This window comes from Propithecus coquereli, unplaced genomic scaffold (assembly GCF_000956105.1).
Source record: "Propithecus coquereli isolate 6110/MARCELLA unplaced genomic scaffold, Pcoq_1.0 Scaffold494, whole genome shotgun sequence".
In the NCBI taxonomy this organism is placed as follows: domain Eukaryota; kingdom Metazoa; phylum Chordata; class Mammalia; order Primates; family Indriidae; genus Propithecus; species Propithecus coquereli.
In genome coordinates this window covers 111,916-137,493 of record NW_012150774.1, presented here as the reverse complement: position 1 = coordinate 137,493, position 25,578 = coordinate 111,916, and the positions used below count along the sequence as shown (strand labels likewise).

Genomic DNA, 25,578 nt, shown 5'->3' with positions numbered 1-25,578 from the left:
GACAGACTAAAATTCAGTTAGAAAAAAAAGTCAGTCAGTTAGGGTCTAGAGAAAATATGGACATTTGTCTTCCCCATGCAAATTCATGGAAGTATGTAAGAAAAAGGAAAAGAGCCCCTGAATTATAAGAAAAAGGGGAAGGTGGGCCATATATTCCTCCCCTTTTCTAGTAGTATTGCCTTTTGCTTCTCTGCTGGACTCCTAAAGCATAAAGAGTACAAAGAAATTAGAGGACCACAATCACACTGACCTTCAACTGCCAGGCAGTAACCCAACCCTTGAGAAACAGCTGAATTGAAGTTGTAGCTTTCTCTTCCTTTAGGATGGAGTACTCTACTCTTGATCCTTAGGGAAAATTAAGAGAAGAAAATCAAAACCATGAGGGCAACAAGGCCTAGTGTAGGGTCACTTAAAGACATTCCTCTTTCTCTCAAGAGAGGAGTTTGACAGACTTCTAAAGAAGTTCCTCCTGCTGTTTCTTCTAAGCTTTGTACCCTCCTGGGATTAATAAGATTAGTTCATTTTCCTAAGCCTTATAGAAGTGTCATTATATCACCACCAAAAGATTCTGGAGTAAGTTAAGACAGTTCCTTAATTCATTTTACCTAAACTCACACTATAAACCAGATCTAATAGATACTTCCTGTTTCAATCCTAGCTTATATCTTCCTCTCTTCCAAAGCTACTCAGTCAGTAAATAGTGAAGCTGCAATTGAAACCTGAACCTTTCTGATTCCAGAATATTAGGTTTATATTGTATCCTGCTATGCTACCCAAAGGGCTTTAAAAATCTCTATAGTCTATGTACTTAGTCAAAAGCAAGATATTAATAATTAATGTTGTGTTATTTTTCCTAATATAACACATATTTATTGAAATATATAAACAAACACTATGCTAAAGTCCAGAGGTATACATGTATGCAAAAAAGACGTGGAAACTTTGACTTAATAGATCTGTAGTCAAGATAAAAATATAGACATTAATCAAAGAGTCATACAAATAAATACATAATTACAAATTGTAATTACTGTCCTGAAAGTAATTGATGAAGTGTTGTATAATGAGAACTTCTGAACAAGTCTGGAAGTCAGGAAACACATTCCTGAGAAAGCAACATTTGTGAGGAGATTTGGTAGGACTTAACAAATTATTACAGAGGGTTTTTCCCCTTCTAAAGTCATTTTTATATTAACATATTAGTTGCTGTAAGTAATTTTATAAATAATAAAAGATTTTAATTACTAAAAAGCAATGACTCAGAGAGAAACAAGAGACCAATTAAGTGATAGAAGGGATTTAAGTTTCAAAAATTGACAGTAATTCAATTCAAATCATTCAAAGAAATTGTCTTCCCATACACAGTTTCCTACAAAATCATCGATTATTTATCTCCAGGGACTTGGGGGTTAGGGCAACAGGGAGTGACTGCTAATGAGTACTGGGGTGAAGAAAATGTCCTAAAATTAGAAAGTGGTGTTGTTATATAACTTGTGAATATGCTAAAAACCACTCAGTTGTACACTTTTAAAGGGTGAATTTTATGTATGTGAATTATATCTCAATTTTTTTAAAATGAGGGTAGAAAATGAGTGACATGAGTCACTGATAGATTAACTTTCCATACCCTCAAAATGATTATTGTTAGTACAATTTGTATATGGTAACATGGAAAATCTATCCAAGGAATAGAGCTATCCATAGGACTTTGCCATAGAATGAGTCTCTGTTCTTTAAAATCACACCATCTGATGGAGAGCACAGCTCACGGAGCACTAAAGAATGAAGATGATAGCCAGAAAAATCAGATGAATCCAGGCAATCAGTGAGGTGCCAGATGTAGAAGCTCATAGCCAACTAAGTTCACTTACTGAATTGGTGAATTGGTTTACAAGCCACTGATGACCACATTGAAAGGAAATTATTATTTTTTTGCTATTAAGAAGGAGTGTGATATTTAACACAATTAATTCATGAATAATGGAGCATTATTGGAAGCTTCTCATCTAAGGCAGATAAACAAAATGAAGAATTTATGCTTATATAGGAAATATGAAAAGGGACATGAAAGGAATGGCTGGATAGCTAGATATTTTCACAAAAACCAAAGTTTTTAACAGACAGAAAGAAGCAATAGTCATTTAAATCTTAAAGTTGATACTGGGAATAATAGCGCTCTGCATTCAAATTCATATCACAGAGTTTAAGGGTTAGGAAAGGCCTTCTCTTAAAAAAAAAAAAATGCACCATGGGAGATATAGCTTTCAAACACATTCTATACTGAGATTTATGATTTGTGGCATTCAATCAGGCTATATCAAGGCATAAGTAATTTACTAGAAATATACCAGCAGTTTTGTAGGGTACAGCAATTCTTTAAACTGAAGGAGTCACAGGCCACATCTAGTAAATTATTGATTTAATATACCACATTGCTCTTTTGTGACCTGCAAGAAGTCATTACTTTTAAAAGTACCTAACTTGCTTTCTGTGAATAATTTATACATTATATAATTTCATTATTGAGTATATTTGATAATAAATGATACATTACACAAGTGAAAAGGCAGATGTGAAATTGCAAGTAGCTTAAAGCTATGTTACATGTATTATAATGTCTCTAAGATACTTGAACATTTCATGTATATACACAGAGTATCTCTTCCACATAAATAGTTTTAGATTTTTCTAAATCACTCAGTGGTAAGGTACCTTGTATTGTTCTTCCTCTTCAGTCCTCCTCCTTCAGCCTACACACATACCCCTGCTCAAACAATAGGTGGAAAGTCCTTTTCATTGGATGGCTAGACACATTAAAACCTGGCTGCAGTCTCATGCTGTGATTTCTCTGTAAATACCACATCTGTCTACTGTATCATTGCATATATAATGTCGGGGTAAAACAAGATTATATGTAGTATAGTTGGATCATGGACACATTTTACTTATCCAGACCAAACCATACAAATTTAGCCAACAGAGGATTTTTAAAAAGTAAATACATAGAAAAAGAGAGAATAAGAAAAATAATAAGAAATTGAACAGTGTGGGTGATTTTACTCACAACACAAGGTTATGCCCCAGACTGATAAAATGTTAGCATGGATTTGCTACTATGAATTGGTACACATGAATTTGCTATTTTCTCAAAGGAACTCAGTATCCATATAGCTCTCATATTATTAATATGAACATCTTACCATTGAATACATTTCTAATGTTTAGAGATATATATCTCTCATATAGTACTGTCCCTCAATGTAAAACAACAGTGATTCCTGGTAATCACACAAAGAAAAAGCAAAAATTTCAATCACAGAAAGAAAAAAATTGTAGATTTATATGGATTTACTAAGAGAGGGCATATCTGGATTCTATACTGAAATTAAGTGATTTTTCTGGGGTAATTTCAATCAAATGAAATGTTTGTATAATGTGCTAAATTTGGAACACCATTTTATAGTAGCTTAGTCTTGCAAGCATAATTCGTTTAATCATTAAAAAGACATTTATGGAGAACCTACCGTGTGCAGACACTGTCCTAGGAAGAACGGAGAAACATAGTGAGATGTGTGTGTTAGGAAAATCCCTTGCAGTGTTATAAGCTGTGGTGATGAGTAAAGCTGGGATTCTATTGGAAAAACCCATATAAGAAACTATTGGGAGCTTGGATTGTGCCAGTTACAGAGGCAAAGAAGATAGAAGCAGATAAGCTATTAATACATAAGAGTATAATCAATAAATCAATGCTGTATTGGACCTCACGAATCAGGGAGAGGGAGTCAAGAATAACGGCATTTTATAAGAAGGCTAAGTCTGACATTTTAAATTTTTAACATAACTTGGCTCTATAGGTATACATATACATAAAACATAGTTCTTTAGTGCTGCAAAAATCATAATTAATTACTTTCAATTACGTAAACATTAGAATTATTGTCAAAATGGTAACACATTTTAGAATCATCGATTTGGCATTTTACAAGTGTGTTCTCAGGAACACTGGTCCTATGAGATGTTACATGGAAAAATTTTGCCATAGTCAAATGTTTGTGAGAAAGGGCATTCTCTCCCCCAAACCTCACTGAAGTCTCAAGTTCTATAGTACCCTGTTTGTTTCACCCATGTATTTCCCGCATTTAATCATAGAACCATGTCTTCTCACAATTCATATGTTCTATTAGCATGCTATTAAAAACATAAATTTGTGTACCATATAAGTTATAATCAGAAATAGTTGAATTCTTATGTTTACTATATTAGGATGGATATAGGCTGTTTAGAGAAACAATAGCCAGTTTGACAAAAGGCACACAAGTATATATGGTAGATGTTAAATAGCAAAAATAGGCATAGAATTCAGTCATGGCTTGCTTTATCTTCTACCTATTAGTTGAAAACTAAAAAGATAAAAGAGTGCTGTCTTCTACACTAGCCAATAAGATGACATTAAAACAGAAAGCAAGAATATGAAAAGCTTCTGGAGACGAATATTAGGAGAATCACTAAAGTTAGCTTGACCTAGTCTTTATTCCATTTGTATTTTATAAACATAAAACATATTACAACACATTTATATCACAGAGCATAATTTTCCCTTATTTATATTAATAACATATTGCATGAATATTGTCAGCTACTATAATATTTTGCATTGTTGAATTATAAATTAGGCCATGCTGCAGGCACCAACGAGAAGAAACATAAAATTATGGCTTTCAGTACAAATAACAGAATCTAACATAGTATTAGTTACCGTAAGGACATGTGATTAAACTGCAACTTCATACATATTCATGGTTAAAAAAAATAGCCTTCATACTTACTAAATAAGGTTTTCAACAAAATCTGTCCTAAATGTCCACTATGCAAAATTAAATATATGAAACAAATTGAGGCTGTCAGACACATGTTAATGTGGGATGGCAGAATTTTCATGACTAAGTCATACAACTGAACTTGAGTTAGAAGGTCTCATTTTTATTCGTATTTTCCAAATATAAAAATAAGAGTTTTCGTCATGTTCATTCAAAATATTGTTATTTTAGTTTTGGAGCACCTTAAAATCAGAAAGAAAATTAATGTAAAACAGACTACTAATTCTTGAATGATTCTCTCATCAGTAACATTATCAGTTGAATAAAGTTATCAGTGCTGAAATAAGAATACACCTGACTACTCTAATCTCAAACAATAATGAGTGATGAGAGTGATGCTTCTATGGTTATTATCATCACTGTCAATTTGTTGTTGTTTCTAGAGAGTTCTAATTTTAGTATGTTTAATTCTAACTGTTTATTACTCTTTTATAGAACATTAAAGAAAAAAAGGCAGAACATTCGTTAGCCACTCAATACAACATACTGTGTGCTGTGCATGCTTGCGTGTGTGTGTGTGTGTGTATTTAAATATACTGTATTGTTATATTTTTAAACTTTGGTCAGGAATCCATCAACAGTTTCGACTTTTTCAAACTGTCTTGCTTCTTCCCAAGGGACCTAACGCATCACTACATCCACCACAACACTACTTTAAAGAGTAAGTACTCTAAAACGAAAATCAGACATTAACCCCAATAAATTTCCAATATAAAACCTAACCTATCTTGGCCGGGCGCGGTGGCTCACGCCTGTAATCCTAGCACTCTGGGAGGCCGAGGCAGGTGGATCGCTCAAGGTCAGGAGTTCGAGACCAGCCTGAGCAAGAGCGAGACCCCCGTCTCTGCTAAAAAAATAGAAAGAAATGATCTGGACAACTAAAAATGTATATAGAAAAAATTAACCGGGCATGGTGGCGCATGCCTGTAGTCCCAGCTACTCGGGAGGCTGAGGCAGTAGGATCTCTTGAGCCCAGGAGTTTGAGGTTGCTGTGAGCTAGGCTGACGCCACGGCACTCACTCTAGCCCGGGAAACAAAGCGAGACTTTGTCTCAAAAAAAAAAAAAGAACCTAACCTATCTATATCTAGTCTCCTTCAGCCCTTTTCTCAAGTCAGAGAGGAGTGTGACTATTGATGTCTAAAGGTAATCACTCCACTTTTGTTCTTGATCTTAATCTTTAGGTCAATGCTCCTGATTTTCCCTTTGTAATGATTCCTTCCTCCCCATTAAATAAAAAAAAAACAAAACACTCAGCTTTCATCTCCCCTCAACTACTCTCTACATTCCCCTCCTATTTATGGTCAAGATTCTGACTACTTTTGTACTTCTTTATATACCACTTACTCTTTATCCAACTATAATTTAACTTCCCCCCTCTACTCTAGTTCAGGGTTTGGCAAACTTTTTCTATAAAGCTGTGGTTTATAAACCTTTTTTCTATAAAGCTGTGGTCTATGTTTTCTATAAACATCCGGGGCTGTGGAACAGTACCCAGTCCTTGGCCTGTAAGCAACTGGGCTGCACAGCAGGAGGTGAGCAGAGGGAAGCTTCATCTGTATTTACAGCCACTCCCCATCAGCTCCCCATCACTCACATTACTCCCTGAGCTCCGCCTGCTGTCAAATCAGCAGCAGCATTAGACTGTCACAGGAGCACAAACCCTACTGTAAGCTGAGCATGCAAGAGAGCTAGGTGTCACCCTCCTTATGAGAATCTAATGCCTGATGATCGGAGCCGGAGCTGAGATGGTGATGCTAGCACCAGGTAGTGGCTGCAAATACACATCATTAGCAGAGAGGTTTGACTGCGTGGAGACCATAATAAATCAATTGCTTGCATACTCATATCAAAACTCTATCAGTGAGTGGCAAGTGACAATGTAATCATAATAGAAATAAAGTTCATAATAAATGTAATGCGATTGAATTATCCTGAAACCATCCCCACCCCCCAGTCCATGGAAAAATTGTCTTGCATGGAACTGGTCCCTGGTGCCAAAAAGGTGAGGACTGCTGCTGTAAAGGAATAAATAGTATTTTGGGTTTTACTGGCCACATAATATATATGTGGCACATTCTGTAGTTTTTGTTTTGTTTGTAACTCTTTAAAAATGTTAAAACCTTGTTGGTCCACGGGCTGGATTTGACCTGCTGGCTGTAACTTTCACAGAGCTGCTCTAGTTGAAACTGCAGTGTTAATAACACCAAAACCTCCATTTTGGTATTTGAGGGGAATAGTAAATTATGCCCTGTCCTTCCTGCACAAGTTCAAAGCTGATGAAGAAACACGCTGAAGGAAATCAAACCGTCAGCTTTAATGCTGATAAAAGATGAGGAGCAGTAAACAATGGGCTTCCTACTAGCTGCTCGCGATAGGTACAGCCCTGCCATTGGAAGGTGCCCTGAAAAACTTACAATGTAGAAAGGCATATGAGTAAGTGAGCTCTGCAGGCAGAAAGCTCCCAGCTGGAAAAAAGGTAGAAGTTCTTGTCCAGGGATCACTAAGCAGAAAACTTCCGCTGCCAAGGGGGAAGGGGCAGGGCCAGCGGGCTGGCATATTTAGGAAAAATCCCTCCTCATTCAAACCATAAGCCTGGGTAAGAAGAACCCCATTGCCTTACACACCAGATTGCCAAATTAACCCAGACTCCTTTTTCATGTATTAACCAGTTCGCAACATTTAACCCTTTAAACACTTTCTTTTCATTGAAGCTCTTCTTCCTTGGCTCCCAAGAGACTCATTTCTCCATAGCCACCTCTCTTTACTTGATCTTGAAGCTTTGGTGTTTCCCAGAACCTCCTCTTTGCCCACCTTTTGTCATTCTGCATACTTTTCTGAGTGATCTCATTGGCTTAAGGAATATCACCTATCATGCCTATGCTTTGAATTCCTAAATCTCCATTAGAAGCTCCAGTTTCTCTCTGGGTGCCAGAGCTATGAATCCTAATGTGTTCCCTATCTTATGAATAATGTAAACACCATCTACAAATTTACCAGAAACAATGTTTCACTCTCATCCTTTTTATGAATATACCACATTTGGGCCTGAGGTCTCAAGGCATCATCAGTAACATCTCTGATTTCAATAAAAATTATATAAACAGATAAAGATTGGTGAGAATACTTAGATGAGTGGGTGGATGTATTTGTACAGCCCTTCATGTCCCACATATAGATATGCTTAATTTTATGACAGCATTATAGAATTGAATTTGAGTAGAGTTTCAAAGCCTGGCAGCAAGTAAAACAATATCCCACTTGCATATGTAATTTTTCATCATAATAAAAGTGATGATTAATTTCACACTCCTATCATAATTGAAAGCAAGGCCACCATTATTACCTTTAGAGGTAATATCATTATAACAGTATTGTATTATATACTTTGCTTCTGAGAACAGTAAACTTGAATATTTACGAAGTTTTGTATGTGCACAATTTTTTTATTTATAAAATATTTAACACTGTAGGATTTTGTTAGAAGATGCAAATAAATTATACACCTTAATATCCACTAGCCATAAATTTTTTATATAGGAAGATAATCATAGTATGAATTTGTAAATATTTTTCTAAAAATTGTATTTTTGTCATTTTTATTTCCTAGCACCTTGTGGAAGTCGTTCAACAGGTTCAGAAGGCACTGTTCTATCACCAAACTACCCAAAAAATTACAGTGTGGGACATAATTGTGTTTACTCTATAGCAGTTCCCAAAGAGTTTGGTAAGTAAGATTCATCTCATCATGTAGTAGTATTTTATTCCAGGCATGCTTTATTTTTCACTATATGCTATTTGAAATTTTTTAATGAAAATATCTACTATCTGTAAAGTAATTTACTCTGCAGTTCTTTTTAGATGGTAGGTTTGTAATAATAAAATTTTGAGGCCACTTTACTCAATCAGAATTTACAGTCAAGTACACAGGTGAACAACAATATAAAAATGAAAACAGGATTGTTTTTAATTTTTAAAAATAAGTACATCCAGTAACCTTGCAAGTGCCTTCATATTGGAATTATATAAAATGAGAAATTATCAAAGCATAAAGCCAAGTGTGCTGTGCAAAATATGCATAAAGTCAAATATATAACTATTACAATAACAAAAGTATTTACAAAACAGTCATATCAGTGTATTGTTTATTAACACATTTCCAGAAAGAAGAGATTTTGGTTTTGAGCATCTAGTTTTGGAGACAGCAATGAATATAAAAACATAGCAAGGGATATTTCAGCTCATCTTGTCAACCTGACAGTCTGTTCTGCATTGGCACTAAGAAGACAATGTGTCCTTTGCTGCCTTCACATCTCCCTGATCACAAGTCTTAGAAGTCACTTATCTGGCTTCTAAAGGTTTTGGATCTGAGATCCAGCTGGGTTTAACTCAGATTAAGCTCTGTTCATGGATGGATAGGCAAGGGAAATTTAGTGAGCAGTAAAGTAGGAGAGAGAGGATGAAAGTTCATAGACTTCTACAATTTAGATTTACAGCATTGTGTTACATCGATTTCTTATAGCTATAATGAATGTCTGGGTCTGAATGACTCAATATTTCAGCAGAAGGACATGGATTTTATCATTAGAGATTGTTGGATAACATCTTGACTCAACATTTCTACCACTGGTATATAAAATAAGCTGATGCTTCCAGTCCAATTTCTTATAACCAGATACTACCTATGTATCCTCCTTTTCTCCCCTCTGAAACAAGTTCAAGATCCCCAACTTACTTGAGAGCATTGTCATCAGAAGTGAAGTGTTAAACCTTTTAACATTGAAATAGAATGATGATGCCAGCATTAGTAAGGTGTCTGCTTCTTTAGTCTTCTGTATTTCTTTCCCCTACTATATTGATTGGTTGAATCAAAGTTGAGCTCTTTGATAGTGAAGAAAGTGCCAGTTTAGAAAGAAAAACATCATCCACTTAATTGTGTTTATTTTTTATCTTTTTGAGTCCTCCCTTTGCTAGAGAGGTTTATGTTCCCCAGATGCCAAAAATGTTACATAGTTGCTGACAGAATCCTAACAATGATTGTCCAGAAAACCGCCTGGCTCTCTGAGTTCTTTTTGGAATTCACTTATTTGTTATATATACTCTATTCTTGAGATGCCATGTGGACAAAAGAATGAAAAAGAGGAAAATTAACCATCACATTTCCCGGCACATAGACATACTGTTCACCCTGGAGATATTTTACTGTAGCCTACGTATGCTCAAAAAGAGAAGAAAAAGGACTGATTAAAATAAAAGTAAATTAAAAGATTCCTAAAGAATGGAATCTTTATTTTGGCAGGGTTAATGTAAATTAAATTTAATCGTCTTAATGTAAAAACATAATGCTATATTAGGCCAATAAGTGTTGGTTTTTAAAACTAAGCGTTCTTATTTTTTTTTTGAAACAATTCTTCTTGGTTTTTGTTGTTGATAAGAATACGTTTACTTTGATTATTAGGAAGGAAACTGATTTTATTTTATAAATGTTACATCATTCTTTATGTCAAATTATAAATAAATTTAAACACTTGAATTCTAACTTCAGCCGTGTCACATCTTAACTATCTGTCTTTGGACAAGTTACATAATCTCTTTGGGACTCAGTGTCTTTATTGGTAAAATGAGAATCATTATGTCTGCAGAGCAGAGTTGTTTTGAGAAATGAGATTATATAAATAAAGTATGTCTCATAGAGTTCCTGCTCCATATCACTGGGTTAAAGAATGCCAGGTTCAAAGTCAGGTTTCTGGGTTCAGGCTCAACTCAACAATTTACTTGCTTTTTTCCACTGGACAGCTAACATCGTCAGCATTTTTCTCATCTCTAAAATAACTTTTATAAATATCTACCTCATAAGATTATTTTATAGTTGAATAATATAAGTATGTAAGTGATCAGCATAATAATACATAGTAAGTCACACACGCAGGTTCACATACACACAATATTCTTCTTCTTGTTCACATTCATATAAAACATCTCCCACTCCTCCCAAAAAGATAAAATGACCTGGATTATTGGATTGGACTAGGGTCTTAAAAATAACATGGCTAAAATAAAATAATTATTTGTATTATTTAGTTAAAGCATGAAAATAAATATTTTGGGTTTTACATCTCCAGTGGTTATCCAGTCATCTAATGATTCCTTACAATTTTCTGGGAGTAGGGTATTGGAATTAAATAAATGCTGACCATTGACTTTTTCCTATCCCTACTTTTATCTCTTTGATGTGAGATGATCAAGAAATAGTGACTAGGTCTCTGCAAATACAATTCCTATTTTACTTCTGCTTTCTCTCATTCTCACTTTTCCATAATTTCCTTCTGTTGTCACATTGAGCTATTTTTTATTACTTTTCAGTATCACTTCATCACATGTCTCACGTTTTTCTCTTTTCTTGTCATTTATCCCAAATTATAATCATTCCTCCTTCTATATCTTTTATATGCAGGCAGTCTTAGAACTTGACTTTTAAATCATTTAGCACACTATCTGTCAAATATACTCAGTTCATTCATTGGGATTGCGTTTTCCGTAGAAGTTAAAGTTCTGAAGTCATTATGTAAAGAGAAAGCCACATATAATTGACATTACCCATGCAAATAAATTAAACCAGCTGGAAAGACAATCTACAAGATTTTGCGTACACCATATTTTTTCTGAATAAGTGTAACAGGGACATTTTTTCCTCCAAGGTAAGAACAGATGACAGTTTCTTCAGATAATTCCAAATGAGCCAGCTGTGTTTCTTACAAGTCATGTGATATTAAATTATTTTATTTTTGTCTGGTATAGAATTGAATTCATGTAAGTTAAATGTGTATGTAATGTGACTCTACTGATCCATTGAGTGAATATTATGTGGCTTGTCAGTTAATTTCCATCTTTCAGTTTCTCTAAATAAGAGAATTATTAGTTCATAATATTTTCATGAGCATCATTGGATTTCATTTGAACTTAATATATTAGAATCAGTTTTTGCAATCTTCATCCTGCAGATTCCAGTTGTTTTTTTTTTTTTTTTGATTTGCTGAAAGTCTTTTTTTTTTTTTGAGAAAAACCATAACATTTCATTTAATAGAAAAAAATAAGACCTGTATAAAGTGAGAGACATACCATGTCCCCCTACATGGCAAGAATTTTTAAGCAATTATCATATTTTTTTTAAACAATTTTTTTTTTTTATTCCAGGGTTTTGTGAGGGTACAAACATTGTAGTTACACTTTATGTCTTTGCCTCGCCCAAATGCGGGTTAAAGGCATGTTGTTTTTTAATCCTTAAAAAAACAATTCTGGATCAATTGGATAGCATTTATTAATATTTTACTCTCTTTTTTCTATATTATTAAACTATTTCATTTGGCTTTTAGGGTTTCAAAAACCTTAGTTTATCAAAAAATATATCTTAATTTCTCTTCATCTTTTAATTTGTAACCACCAGTTATTCTTTCTTGTGGCTTAGTTGATTAAGTCTTTATACATTATCTTTAAGTACCAAAACCTTGGAAGACAGATTTTATTTTATTCTAAATTTAGTGTAGATAAGATGCTTTAGAGAACTGTTGTTTAAGAGAACTGTTGATATTGTCAGAGGGAAAGTTTTTTGTTAATATGTACTTATATCTAGAGTACAGGGGTTTAAATCAGATTGCAGGGAGGAAGGAATTAGTAAAATTGGGAAATAAATTTTCTATTTCAATAATCCTGGCTGAGAAGAAACAGAAATACATAGGATGACAGCCAAAGCAGGGTATAAATCAGAGATAATGTTTGTCTTTGTTTGTTTTCTCTTGGGACAAAAGATACTAGAGTATTTATTTTAAAGCCCAAAGACAAAGACACGGTAAAGAAAGCAAAATTGAAGATTTGAGATGGATCAACTGGTAAAGAAAAATCTTTGTGGCAATTGGAGGAGATGGAATTTAAAAAACAGAAGGAGGTCCTCTTAATAATTCAGAAAAAAATGATACACAATTAATAGCATAATATCTGAATTAGTTTCACATGGAATATTGCCTGTTGGAATTATCATCCCTTCCCATTCTTCCACCCTCATCTCCCCTCAGTCACCCTCTCCTTACTTTCTAAGAATTATCTGTAAAAGAGGATGTGTTAGTGTCCTAATGTTGACGTACAAAGTATCACACACTTGGTGGCTTAAAACAACAGAAATTTATTCTCTCACGGTTCTGGAGTATAGATACCTGAAATCAAGGTGTCAGCACCATGCTCCTTCTGCAGCCTCTAAGGAAGAATCCTTCCTTGCTTCTTCCAGTTTCTGGTGCCCCCCAGAAGTCCTTGAGGTTACTGGGCTTACGCTGCATCACTCTGAATCACTCTGATCTCTGACTGCATCTTCACAAGATCTTTTTTCCTGCCTATCTGTCTGTTTCTGTGTGACTCTTTGTCCTCTCTTCTTCTTATAATGACACCAGTTATTGGATTCAGGGCCCACCCTAATCCAGCACAGTCTCATTTTGATCCTTAATTAATTACATCTGCAAAGACCCTGTTTCCAAATATGGTGACATTCTGAGCATCTGGGTGGACATGAATTTTGGCAGACACTATACAATCTACTATAGAGAATAAACTATATTACCACAATTTTATGTAGAAAACTTTATTATAAATTAATACAAATTTTAATATAAGTTGCTGTATAAGGCATGCATCAAATATTAGCTGTGTAGACTACAAACTGACATTGAGATTTTTTGGATAATTCCAACACGTAAAACATTTTGGGATATCCAGGTTATCTATGGTGTCTTAATTTTGTGTTTGGCCTCCCAGATGATTCTATCTTTTAGAAGACCCATCCTGAAGGCATGTTTGTTAGTTTATGTAGCTTATTCTTTCCCAAAACTTAGTTCTCACATGTGGAATATTGTAAACGTGCATAAAAACCTTTTATTTGCCCAGTTTAATCTGCCCTCTCAACTCTTTTGATATTGGTGGTCTCTTGGTTGTATGAGTATCAAATTTATGAATCCCTAAATCACATGAAGTTATTGTCTAGATTGAACAGAGTTGCTAAAACCTTTTGTGTATTGTTGTAGGAGAGGCTTTTTTTTTAAGTAGCTCTCACCATCTTGAACTTCTTTTCTACCTTCACATATTTTGTGTTTGTTTCTTACTCACAACCACTATCTTTCCCAACTCCTCTTGCACTCTTCTTCTTCCTGTCAATCTAGAAACACCTTTCCCTATGACAGTACCCACAATGTGGGATTATAGTTTTTTTTTAAATTTTATTCTTTACCAAAGTATGATATTAAAACACTGATAATTAACAGCTATCTCATTAATTCTTATTGTAATCATTAAATTTACTATTTTATTTTGGGCTGGTAGACTTAGATAATTACACAGTGGTTGCTAAGTGCAGTTTGTTTTTGCAATATCACATCTTTCAGATTTCTACATAAGCTATTAGGCTGTGAAAAGTAATCTGAAAATTTAGATCTCAGAATTTTGAAGGAAAAAGCAAAAGCAATAGATTGAAACTAAGATGTACACATCATACTATCTCTAAATATACACGTATATGTTTTTGTGATAGGTATCCAGACTTTATAATATGTGCTAATGTAGTTTTAACTTGCATATGTTAACTATTCTCATCTTTACATTAAAAATGATAGTGATTTTTTTTTGCTCTGTATATATTCTTCTTTAAAACTCACACATATATTTGATCATTTTGATCTTATGATCTTTGATCTTTTGATATTATGTCTGTAATTTAAAAAAAATCTATTTTATTCAGCATTCTTTTCATAATTTATGTTGTTGTTATCTATCTTTATACTTAATTCAGTAATTTATTGTCACTAATCTTCCCCATATTTTAGGGACAAATTGTTTTAAGATTCTTTTCGTATGTTCATTAGGTCAGTAAATTACTTTATTTGCATTTTAGTTTTCCTGGTGCAAAGTTTTCAGAAATGAATGAACACTTAAGATCAATAAAGGCTTTTTTATATTTTATATTTAAAGTTTATGACACTTTATTTTTTAGCAGTACAATTGCATCAAAATCAATGGTTACTCTTTTCTAAGTATTAAATTTGTCTAACAATGACAAATAATGTTTACAAAACGTGTGTTTATTCAATATTTGCATTTACTATTTGTCATTACTTGTTCGATCTGGAGCAATTGAAAAGAAAAGGTAGTCTTTTTTTTAAAACTAATAGTTGTTTTAACATCAATAAGCAGGAATGAGTATGTTATTTTTGTGCCCATAAGAAAGGAAACCCTTAATTTTTGAGCTTATCATTTTAGAGAAGGGAAATGTGATTATCAAATGCATTTATGATTATATTATTTAATTCTTTGGGTATAATTTATGTAATGAGAGCTCAAGCCATGATTTGATCATTTGATTAAACAGGATCTACCCTTGCCTGCATTTCAAAGACTATTGAAGACACCATAAGTAGCCAGGTAAAAATGTTCCTTTGAAGCTGAAGGCAAAAAGTATTGTATCCTATTGAAGGTAAAGGCTGAGAGGCTGTGAAATAGGCACTAAACAGAACATATGATTCAAAACAATAATAACAAAATATTTTACATCCGATCATTGGATGGGAGTCGGTAATTTCAATAATATTGATTATGGGACCCTTAATGTGTAGTAAGACCACAGAATGAAGGATGCAATAATCCACCATGAAGTGTCATTAATTTTTCCAGGCTTAAGAACAGCCAAATCAGGCTATTGAATAGAGAAATAGTGAGGATATCACCGTTTTCCTAAATAAGTCTTCTACAATGGGTTCCAATATTTGAAAGTTCTTTATTATTTTACATTGGGCCACATTAACTAAATTTTAACTGAGAGTGAGAGTAAAGTCCATGGGGTCCTAATTTTTTAAGCCTATTGTAAGTGCCACTTACTTTAATTTTATTACCTTTTTGTTCAGAACTTCAGAACTGCTATAGGATATTTAGGAAAGGCAATAATTCAAATGATTAAGGTGAGACTTATTTCTTTGTTCAATATTTTCTATCTTATAACTCTTTTGGGTTATAGGGTGTGCCTTGTTTAAATTCAGGGGGATCCCCAGGAATAACAATAATTTGATCCTCTGTATTGATTAAAGCCACAAAGGTTTGCAAGTTGGTGTATCTCAATAGATGTTAAAGTTAATTTAGAACCCGTGTGTAGAGGCACCAAAAAAAACAATCAAAGATGTTGTATACTTTTGCCTTATAAATTCTTGTGTAAATTTTGGATTTCCAGGTGGGTCAGGTTGTGAACCTCTCTTTCAACTTTCTATTTATTCATCCTGTATCTAGTTTTTTTCTGTGGTGGTGGTTTTGGTTTTGGTGGTTAATATATGTATTCAGAGGAGGGGAGGTCTCTTTATCTTGCTCATATTTATAAGTTTCTTCCTCTGAATTGTCTCAAGTGAGTAACATCAGAGTTAGGGGCTTCCCACATGACAATGGTTGCTTTATAGGGTTTAAGGACCATAGGTTTAATTTGAGTTTGAATTAACACTGTAGTTGTGCCACATAAGTGCCAGAAGTGATTTTTTCTATAAGCCCAAGGATCAGAATCTTTGTTACAACAGACGCCTAGGTGGCAATATTAGCAAAGACATTTTATGAGGTCTTTGTGAGTCATTTACTTTTAGGAATTTAGACCTCAGTACACCATACAGAAACTGTTCTTTCTCACAATAAGCCACCCATGGAGCACATATATTACACAGGGTATCAGCATTTTCTCTAGAAGAGGGACCAGTGCGTGGTGGACACTCATAAACCAAGAGTTACAAGATAAGACTCATTCCTCTGAACCTAGCATTAGTCACAGTTTATGCTGGAATCAAGATGTATGATTCAATATGAAACACAGAGATAAGTCCTGGTTATAATACACAACCCAGGGTTACCTTAATGAGGGCCCAACTCCTGTTTCTAAATGCTGATTATTAAAACTTCTGATGTAGATTGATTAAATTCATGGTAAAGATTCACAAGAACTCAGCTAATGCAGCACAAAGCAGTATAACTCAAAGTGCAAGTTTTCCAGAAGGTGGCAGAGCCAGTTCTAAGCCAAAACAAGAGGAGAAAGTCCTCTGGTAGTTGTAATCATCTAGACATCGTCCCCACTGCATTGTTGTGGTCACCCTACACTTGGTTTGGGTTTTGATACTGATAACATAGAAAGCTTTGTTACTCACATAATGAGGCTTTCTGGGAAGAGGAGGGGAAACCACCAAACAGGTCCAAAAAGGCATGAGAAAGCAGGGAAAGGAGATTGGCTTTAGAATTTTATTGTAGTTCATGGAGCAGTAGTGGGATGAGGGTTCCTTTGTGTCTTGTCATCACTTGCATGATTTAAACTTCCCACTGGTGTCAAAGAAGAAGCACTCAGGCTTCCTAATCAGCTTGCCTAGATATGGGGCAGAAGGGGAAGGGAGAGTGTTGGGGTTTGAAAGCTGTCAGCAGTCAAACATCAAAAATGATTTCAAGCCAGGCCTGGTGGTGTGCACCTGTAGTCCAGCTATTCTGGAGGCTGAGGCAGGAGGATTGCTTGAGCCCAGGAGTTAGAGGCTGCAGTGAGCTGTGTTTGCACCACCACCCTCCAGTCTGGGCAACAGAGTGAGACCCTGCCTCTAAAGAATAAAATTAAATTAAAAGAAACATAAAAAATAGAATCTTAAAAAATGATTTCAGACCCTTAATATAAGCTGTAATTTATATATGTGTATAACATATCACATATAGATGTTATAAATGTCATCTTTCTATTATATTCTCTTTTCACTTTCAACAAAATTATTTCCTTTTAACTTGCAAGAAATTGAATATAATATGCTTTAGAATGTGATTAGTTCAAATTTCAAAATACTTGTCAAATGATCTATTAGGTTCACACAATGACATTATGAATGTCTATTCACATGTATGGTGTAATAAATGTCAATGTTAATGTTTTACATTTCTCCTATTTTAAGGCAGTAATAGAAAATAAATTATGCTTAATAACTCAGAGGAAAACTTTGGAAAACATGGTACTGGAACATGAGGCTAGATATTTCACAAAAATTTTTTTAAACCATGGTTATGATGTTTCAACATATTAGTTTTATTTCCATTTTGTTTGCCTTTATTTTTTGCGTCATTTTACCAAGGTGGTAAATTCAGCAGTCGTTTGATCAGGCTGTTTACTACAAGTTGTGTCAGATTGCTGAAGATTATTTTGAAGAAAGGTTCAAAATCATAAAGTCAATGATGGGTAACAATAATAAACTGAAGATAAAACAGTTACTGTGGGATAGAGGAAAATACAGTGAACTGGGAGTCCAAAGATCTGGATGATAGTCCTTTATCTGCCTCTACTTGACTGTGTGACTTTGAGCAAGTTATTTTAGCTTTCTGGTCCTCATTTTCATGATGTATAAAATGAAAACCTTGGTTTCTAAGGACCTGTCCAGTTCAAAAATATGTGAAATCTACTTTTAAATTTAAAGATTATACTACTGGAAGCTAGAGAAGTAATGCTCAGGAAAGTACCACCAACCTTTCTGAAATTCAGTCATCTGCTCATAGAGGTACATAAATTTAACCTAATTCTGAATCTTTTATGTTTATGCAAAAGTGAGATAAATTACATAACAATGGTATGTTACACTGTTCATTTTTGTTTTCTTTTCCTTCTTTTCTCTTTTACAATGCATCAGAATGTCCTTAATGGTCATTTTTACCTTTCTCACTGCTATAACTAAGGTACCATAAATACCTCCAAGGGCACTTCACATTTTTCAATTCACCACAAATACTAGAAAATTAATTTTCTACTCTATTACCCCCTGGTATTTAGGCACAAAATAATTCCTTGAATGAACCTGAATATTCATATAGAGGGGCTAAACATTTTCTGCAATGTTTCATATAAAATTATTAGTTTTCCTCTTAAGAAGTTGATATAGGAGAACACTTGAAAGAATGAAAGAAAAAAAATCCCCACATTTCCCTATATATATGCATTACTTTTTATGGAGAAGTCATTACATACAGCCTCTTTTAGTATTTCATTATTCTGTCATGCAGAATCACATTTGTAATATTTCATACCATGAAAGATTAAAGCTAGAAGATAAATGATTCACAAAAGCACACAGCATGCCACAGGCAGAGTCTTTTGTAAACATGGAATAGTCATCATTTTTGACACTCTCCCACTGATGTTTCAGGATGGTATAATGATCTCTAATTGTTTAACGCTGCAATCCAGTGCTGATTACAATTAAAATACAGATGTTTATTTTTTTTTGTTTTGGTGACTCATATAATTTAATTTATCTGCTTTAGACCAAACAAAACAGTTTGCATTTGCATTTTGAAATAATTTATTCATTTTAAACCTCAATAAATTATATTTCAAATAGGTTAAAGAATTGATAGTGCTTATTTTGTGGTTGGTATACAAACACATGGTGCACATCACACATTATAGAAGTGCTGTTCTAGTCTCTGAGTTAAGAAGGATTTAGATAGTATTCTCTTACACTTTATGTAAATTCTTAATATTTTAACCTAGCTGCTTTTGCTGAGAAGGGGAAACTCAAAAACAGACGTGTAACTGGAATATTTTCCAAATTCACTGAGGCTACGTTACATACTAAAATACCAAAATAAATAGCAAAATTTCATCTCTCATGTAATATTGCTTCTCTTAGTAACATTTTATATAAGGAATGTCTTTTTATATTATATAATATTTATTTTATTGTAACAAGGATTGCCAATTAAAATTTAAAAAAATGTTTGATTCAATGGCAGATAACATAAATGAGCCCAGTATTTGGACATAGATAAGAAGAAATGGTAGGTATGGTGAACTAAAGGTGAACTAATGGTGAACTAAAGATCCATGCCTCCTTGAAGGTGGTTTGATTCAATAAGGTTTAAAACACAGTATGATCTAAACAGAACTCATCTGTGGAATGACTTTGACTTTCAATCTAGTATGTTTGTTGTGTTTAGAGGTATGGAAACTTAATGACCGCTTTCCCCTTTACTTAAAACTCTTTTGTTGCTTCTTCACTACCTATAAATTCATAGAAATATACTATTAATAATTCTAACCTCATTGTGGGTAGAGATCTATATTATACTGCTTGTAAATGATAATTATTCACTAATTGGATCAATTATTTATTCAAACAGTGTGTATAGCCTTGAGCTAGAATTTGAGTAAACAAGTTATGTTAACAATGATTCCTGTCCTTCAGGAGATCACAGAAAAGGAATTAGATAATTGAACAGTTTATTGAAGAAGAATGTGGAAATTGCTATAAAACTGCTATATGATCTGGAAAACTGAAAGTTTGAGAGCCTGCTATGGAATAGCATCTAAGGCAGACTGGAGGCTTATTTGGGAGATGAGGGTAACGGTGTCAGCAAAATTTATTTGATGAGATGATGTGTGACCTAAGTTATAAAGAATGTGCAATTGTTAGCTGGAGTAGGATATTCCAGCTAAGAAGAACAACACAGGGAAAGACGTAGAAATATGGTACATGATTTCTGAAAAGAACTACATATTTTTCTCTCTGGTTGAAGAGCAAAAAGCAAAGCACTAGTCAGGAACTAATATGCTTGAAACTAGAGAAACAGCCAGAGACCAGTTTATGGAGGGCCTTGTAAACCATGTTTATAACAATTTGACAAATGCTTGTTGAGTTCCCACTCTACTTCAGAGAAACATTTTCTAGGCTGAGAATACCTGATGCCCAGTGAGACAGAAATGCTTAATTGGTCTCCTTAGTATACACTGAATAATCAGATAATCCAGGGATTATATTCACCTGGTACATACTGGTACAACAATTTCAGTTGTTAAAATTTTGAAATATTTTCATGCTGTCAGCAAATAACCATTTCTCAAGTCTCCTGAATCACCCCACAATTCTCTGGCACCTCAGCCCTTCCCCTCAGCAATTAATGGGGTAAAACATAGCCTAGCAACAATTCTGTCTGTTCTGTGCCCAAGTCATATTGATTAAATATCTTGAGAGTCACTTTCTGAATATAATTGAATAAACTTAAACACATACACACAATTATGATCACAAATTTTGCTAATGAGCATGAAGGGTGAGAAAAAATAGGGTATTATGAAAGAGAATAACAGAAGGGTCAAATTTAGATTAGAGAGATTAGTGAAGATTGCAGTATGCAATGCAGTATGAAGGATGAGTAGGAGACAGAAATGTATCCTGTGTACTGTCATAACTAATGAAGCTATTTAAGCAGAGGATCGACAAAGCCTGTTGGATATTTTAGGCATATCCTTGGGGGCAGCATTAAGGTGGCTATTCCAGAGGCACAGAGGAGAAACAGTGAAGGAACTAATTTAGGCAGTGGGAGAAGGAAGGAAAAACTCACAGTTTGTGGGGGATATTAGAGATAAATGAGATGTGGTTGTATGTCAATGTTCTAGTGCAATTCATGGTCTCAGGAGAGAGATTGACAGAAGCAGGCACATGAGTAGAAAGGGGCAGGTGATATCACTGAGGCAATGAGACTTGCTGTCAAAGCCCTTCCTGGTGTCAGGACTTGAGATACAAATCCAGAGTCCAATCATCAGTTTTGCATTTTCAGAAATTCATTGTTGTCAGATAGCTCAGGGAGCACGCAAGCTTCAGGAGACAGGTTCACATTGCTTCCCGCTCATCAAACCCAGAAGGAACGATTTATAAATCACAATGCCAATCTACCAATTTATTGTGAGAGAATATTCGGAAAGCTTGTTAATCTTATCCATTTGCCTAGAACTTTTCATGTTGGTGGATATATCTCCTCCTTGGACAAATGAATATAATTATTTATCGGTTATAGTCAGAAGCTTATGGAAGTGTAAGAACATCAGGAAGGGAGCTTGATGTACTTGAGAAATTTATATCTAACTATTTTAGCTGGTGGAAACATTCTTATCCACACTAGGAAAATTTATTTAGAATTCACTAAACCTTTCCCAAAGCAACCTTTCCCAATACCTGGGGGAGGAGGCAGGGACAGAAAATCCAAAAACAGTTTGGAAACATTGGGTCAAAAAATTTGAAAGGCTTTCGGCTTATTTTCCCTGAGCCTTTTCCCAGCCTTTAATGTGCCAATATCTGTGTGTTTGTGTGTGTCTGTGTGTGTGTGTGTGTGTCTGTGTCTGTGTATTCAACTGGGACTCTTTTTATGAAGTCGCAGCTCAAGGAAAATACTGCACTATTATCTCTTTGCGGTCAGAAGTTATATTTTTTATTATTGAATTCCAAGAGCTTAATAATCTTTGGCACATTAAAAAATTCCATATGTATTTATTGAATGTGCAAATAATTGAAGTAATAGATGAATCACATAACTCTTTAAACTGGATGAGGATGACACATTCTTATTTTTATAGATGCTTATCTACCGTATTTAGTAACCAAAGTATTAGCTTAATCATATTTCAATTAACCAAATGCTTGCTTAGTTGATAACTCCATTTTAATATTCATAAAATTGGTTCACACCCTAATTTCTAAAGGAAACTCTTACATTGATTATTTTTGTAGATACATTGTTTCATGTTGTTGATTCTAATTTATTTTATTGCTCTACCTTTGGATATCAACTAAAATTTTCATAAACAGGTATTATAAGTAAGATTGGTATGCAAAATTCATAATTTTTAATTGTTATTGGAATAACTCTTAAGGAGAAGTTGAATCTTAAAAAAGTTATAAAAATCTTGTTTTATTGGTAGTGTCATGATCTGTCTTTGGATTGGTTGAAAATAGTGATCTGTTCAAACTCATTGAGAATCTATAGTATAAACTGAATTCTTAAAAGGTACAATGCTACTAGTATCCTATAGAATGTTCTGTGAACCATATTTCTTGCTGAAATATTTCAATTAATTCTATGGAGAAATATCCTGTGGAGCTCTTATAACATATGAAATGATGTAATTCTCATGTCATAAGTTCGAGTGTTCAAGAAATATAACTTTCCATTTTATCCAGAGTTTTATCTAGATGTCTAAAGTTTAGAGAATGCAAGGTCAGAGTAAAGATGAGGAATTTGGGAGCAGGGCATAGGTGAAGAGAAACTGGAGAGAGGTTAAAATGAAGCATTTAGTCCTGTATCTACTGAGGTTTAGTCCTGTATCTACTGAGGTGGCCTTTCTTTTCTTTTTTTTTTATTTCAGAACAATATGGGAGTACAAATATTTTGGTTAAATATAACGCCTTTGCCTGTGTGCTTCCCCCATACAGTGCAATCCGCATCCATTAGTTGTGAGTTTACCCACTGCCATCTCTCCCCTCCCACCTGACCAGCACCCAATGAATATTACTACCATGTGAGCACCTTAGTGTTAATCAGTTAGTATCAATTCGATGGCGAATACATGTGGTTCTTGTTTTTCCATTCTTGTGATACTTCACTTCGAAGGATGGGCTCATGCTTTATCCAGGATAATATAAAAGGTGCTAGTTCACCATTGTTTTTGTAGTTGAGTAGTATTCCATGGTATACATATACCACATTTTATTAATCCACTCAGGTATTGATAGGCATTTGGGTTGTTTCCACATCTTTGCAACTGTGAATTGTGCTGCTATAAACATTCGAGTGCAGATTTCTTTATAATAGAATGTCTTTTTTTCCTTTGGGTAAATGCCTAGTAGTGGGATTGCTGGATCGAATGGTATGAGGCATCCTTTCTGATCTCAAAGTGTCAGTCCAGAATTTGTGGCTCCATCCTCCTTATCTTGGCTCTAAGGTACCTTCTTAACCTGGCTTTTCCCAGCTGCATCTGCATGTCCACATGTATAGGACTGTGTCAAAAATTGACACTTTCCTGAATTTCTTCTGAGAACGAGGCCCACGGTCCACCATATCCTGCTCAAATCTGTCTACTAGGATTTGGCCTGGAAAGGACTGTGTGTGGGTGTTCACCTCAGAGACACTCCCCAGTGACCAAGATTCAAACTTGCCTGTGGATTCTCCTCGTTTTCTTCCCAGAGCAGGGAAACTTCTACCCTGGGTATTGTTGGGACAGAGGGAATAGGACAGAGGAAAAACTCCATCTGATTAGCCAAGCATATTTCCAAATGTTTTCGGTTTTGATGCCCACACATCACCTTTGAAGCTCAAAAGACATTTGGCTGTTATTTCTGTTCTGTTGTGCCATTACCTTGTGTCATATAAATCAATTTTATGAAATATATTAGAGATTCATGTATGATTTTTAGTTTTGCTTATAATTTCTCATTTTATAATTTTCTCATTTTATAATTTATATTAGACAGATTAATATTTGTATTCTTCTTCTTTAATAACTCTTTTGGGTGTTTTTGCATCCTGTTTTGAGTTTATAGTCATATTTAATAAGGGTTTGTGTCTAGCATGTTTGTTTAATCCTAAAACATATCCCCCTGCTGTAAGAGGACAAAATGTATAGCTCTATGATCTGGGTTCCAGTCTTGGCTAGGTACCTTACGTGTAACCTCAGGCAAGTTATTTATCTTCTCTGATATAATCTTATCTCTAAAATAAGAATAATTTGATCTGCCTCACACTAACTCACAAGATTTTTGTGAGCATCAAAAATGAAATGTAATGGTTAGTTATAATCTTTTCAATATTTTTTTTCTCATTGGTTAATTTTAAGAAATATAACATTTTAGAAATACCATTTTAAATAAATATTTTTGAGTCCTGAACAAGTATATGGTTCCATTCATTTTCTTCAGATAATAGGCTTCCTCTCTCCCCTGAAAGTACAGATGTGTTTCATTAATAGTATTTTATAGAACCATTTATCTTTACCCAGTACTTACTATACTTATTTAATGAATTCTGAGCTCCGCAAAGTGCTGATCGCTAAGTTTCATCTATATGGTGATTGCCTTCCATATCTGTTAGCTAAATTCTAAAACTTACCAAGTTGCCTTCGTTCATTTTTGCTCACTTATGCTGTAATTATCTGTGGATTTCCACTGGAAAAATAAAGTTCACATTCACAGTTCTTACCTACTTATAAAGCCTATCATTAGATATTTTCTTCCAGCTCTCTACTACCCATTTTTCTTCCATAATATTTGAAACATAATCTTCATCCACATTTTGTCTGCTTCAAAATTTAGTTTTATGTTTACTTGGGAAGTTACATGCTGTCTGGATATGCTTCCAAAAAATTCCAAGGTGTAAGGCTAGGGTGGTTTTTATAAATGAAACTAAACTATTGATGAGTAGATAATTTAAATTTTTCCATATTAATTTTTAAATCAATTGATCTTTCACCAGCATTCTTCTAAAAATAAGAGGCAAAAAATAAATATAAAAATCTATACTTTGGATTTTTTTTAATACCCAACTTGCATCACCTAGAGTTGATTGTGGAATTGCCATGAGACAGTTTTTTCACTGAGTCAACATACTAAGATTGCATATAAATCACTTATTTTCTCATAATTTAGATTGTTTTAGATTTACATAGGTATCGTATCTTTTTAAAGAAGGAAAGATCAAACCCTAGTCTTTAAATTAGCTAAGGAGCTATGTAAAGTTGGTTGAGTTATTGGATCTCTCTGGAGTCTCAGTTTCCTCATCTCTAAAACGAGGACATTGAATAAAAAATTCTGAGGAAATTTTTCACTGTAAATTTTGTTATTTAGACTTTGATGGTATCTT

At 34.1% G+C, this 25,578-nt stretch overlaps 1 protein-coding gene across 1 annotated transcript in view; it reads left to right on the top strand.

Annotated features, from left to right (window-relative positions):
- LOC105819659 (CUB and sushi domain-containing protein 3) overlaps positions 1–25,578 on the top strand; it is a gene marked incomplete at both ends in the record, with an annotated part of 761,280 nt that overhangs the window by 634,460 nt on the left and 101,242 nt on the right. Inside the window, one exon of the mRNA XM_012655960.1 lies at positions 8,486–8,602. Coding sequence (XP_012511414.1) covers positions 8,486–8,602 — 117 coding nt within the window. The remainder of the gene's footprint in view (positions 1–8,485; positions 8,603–25,578) is intronic.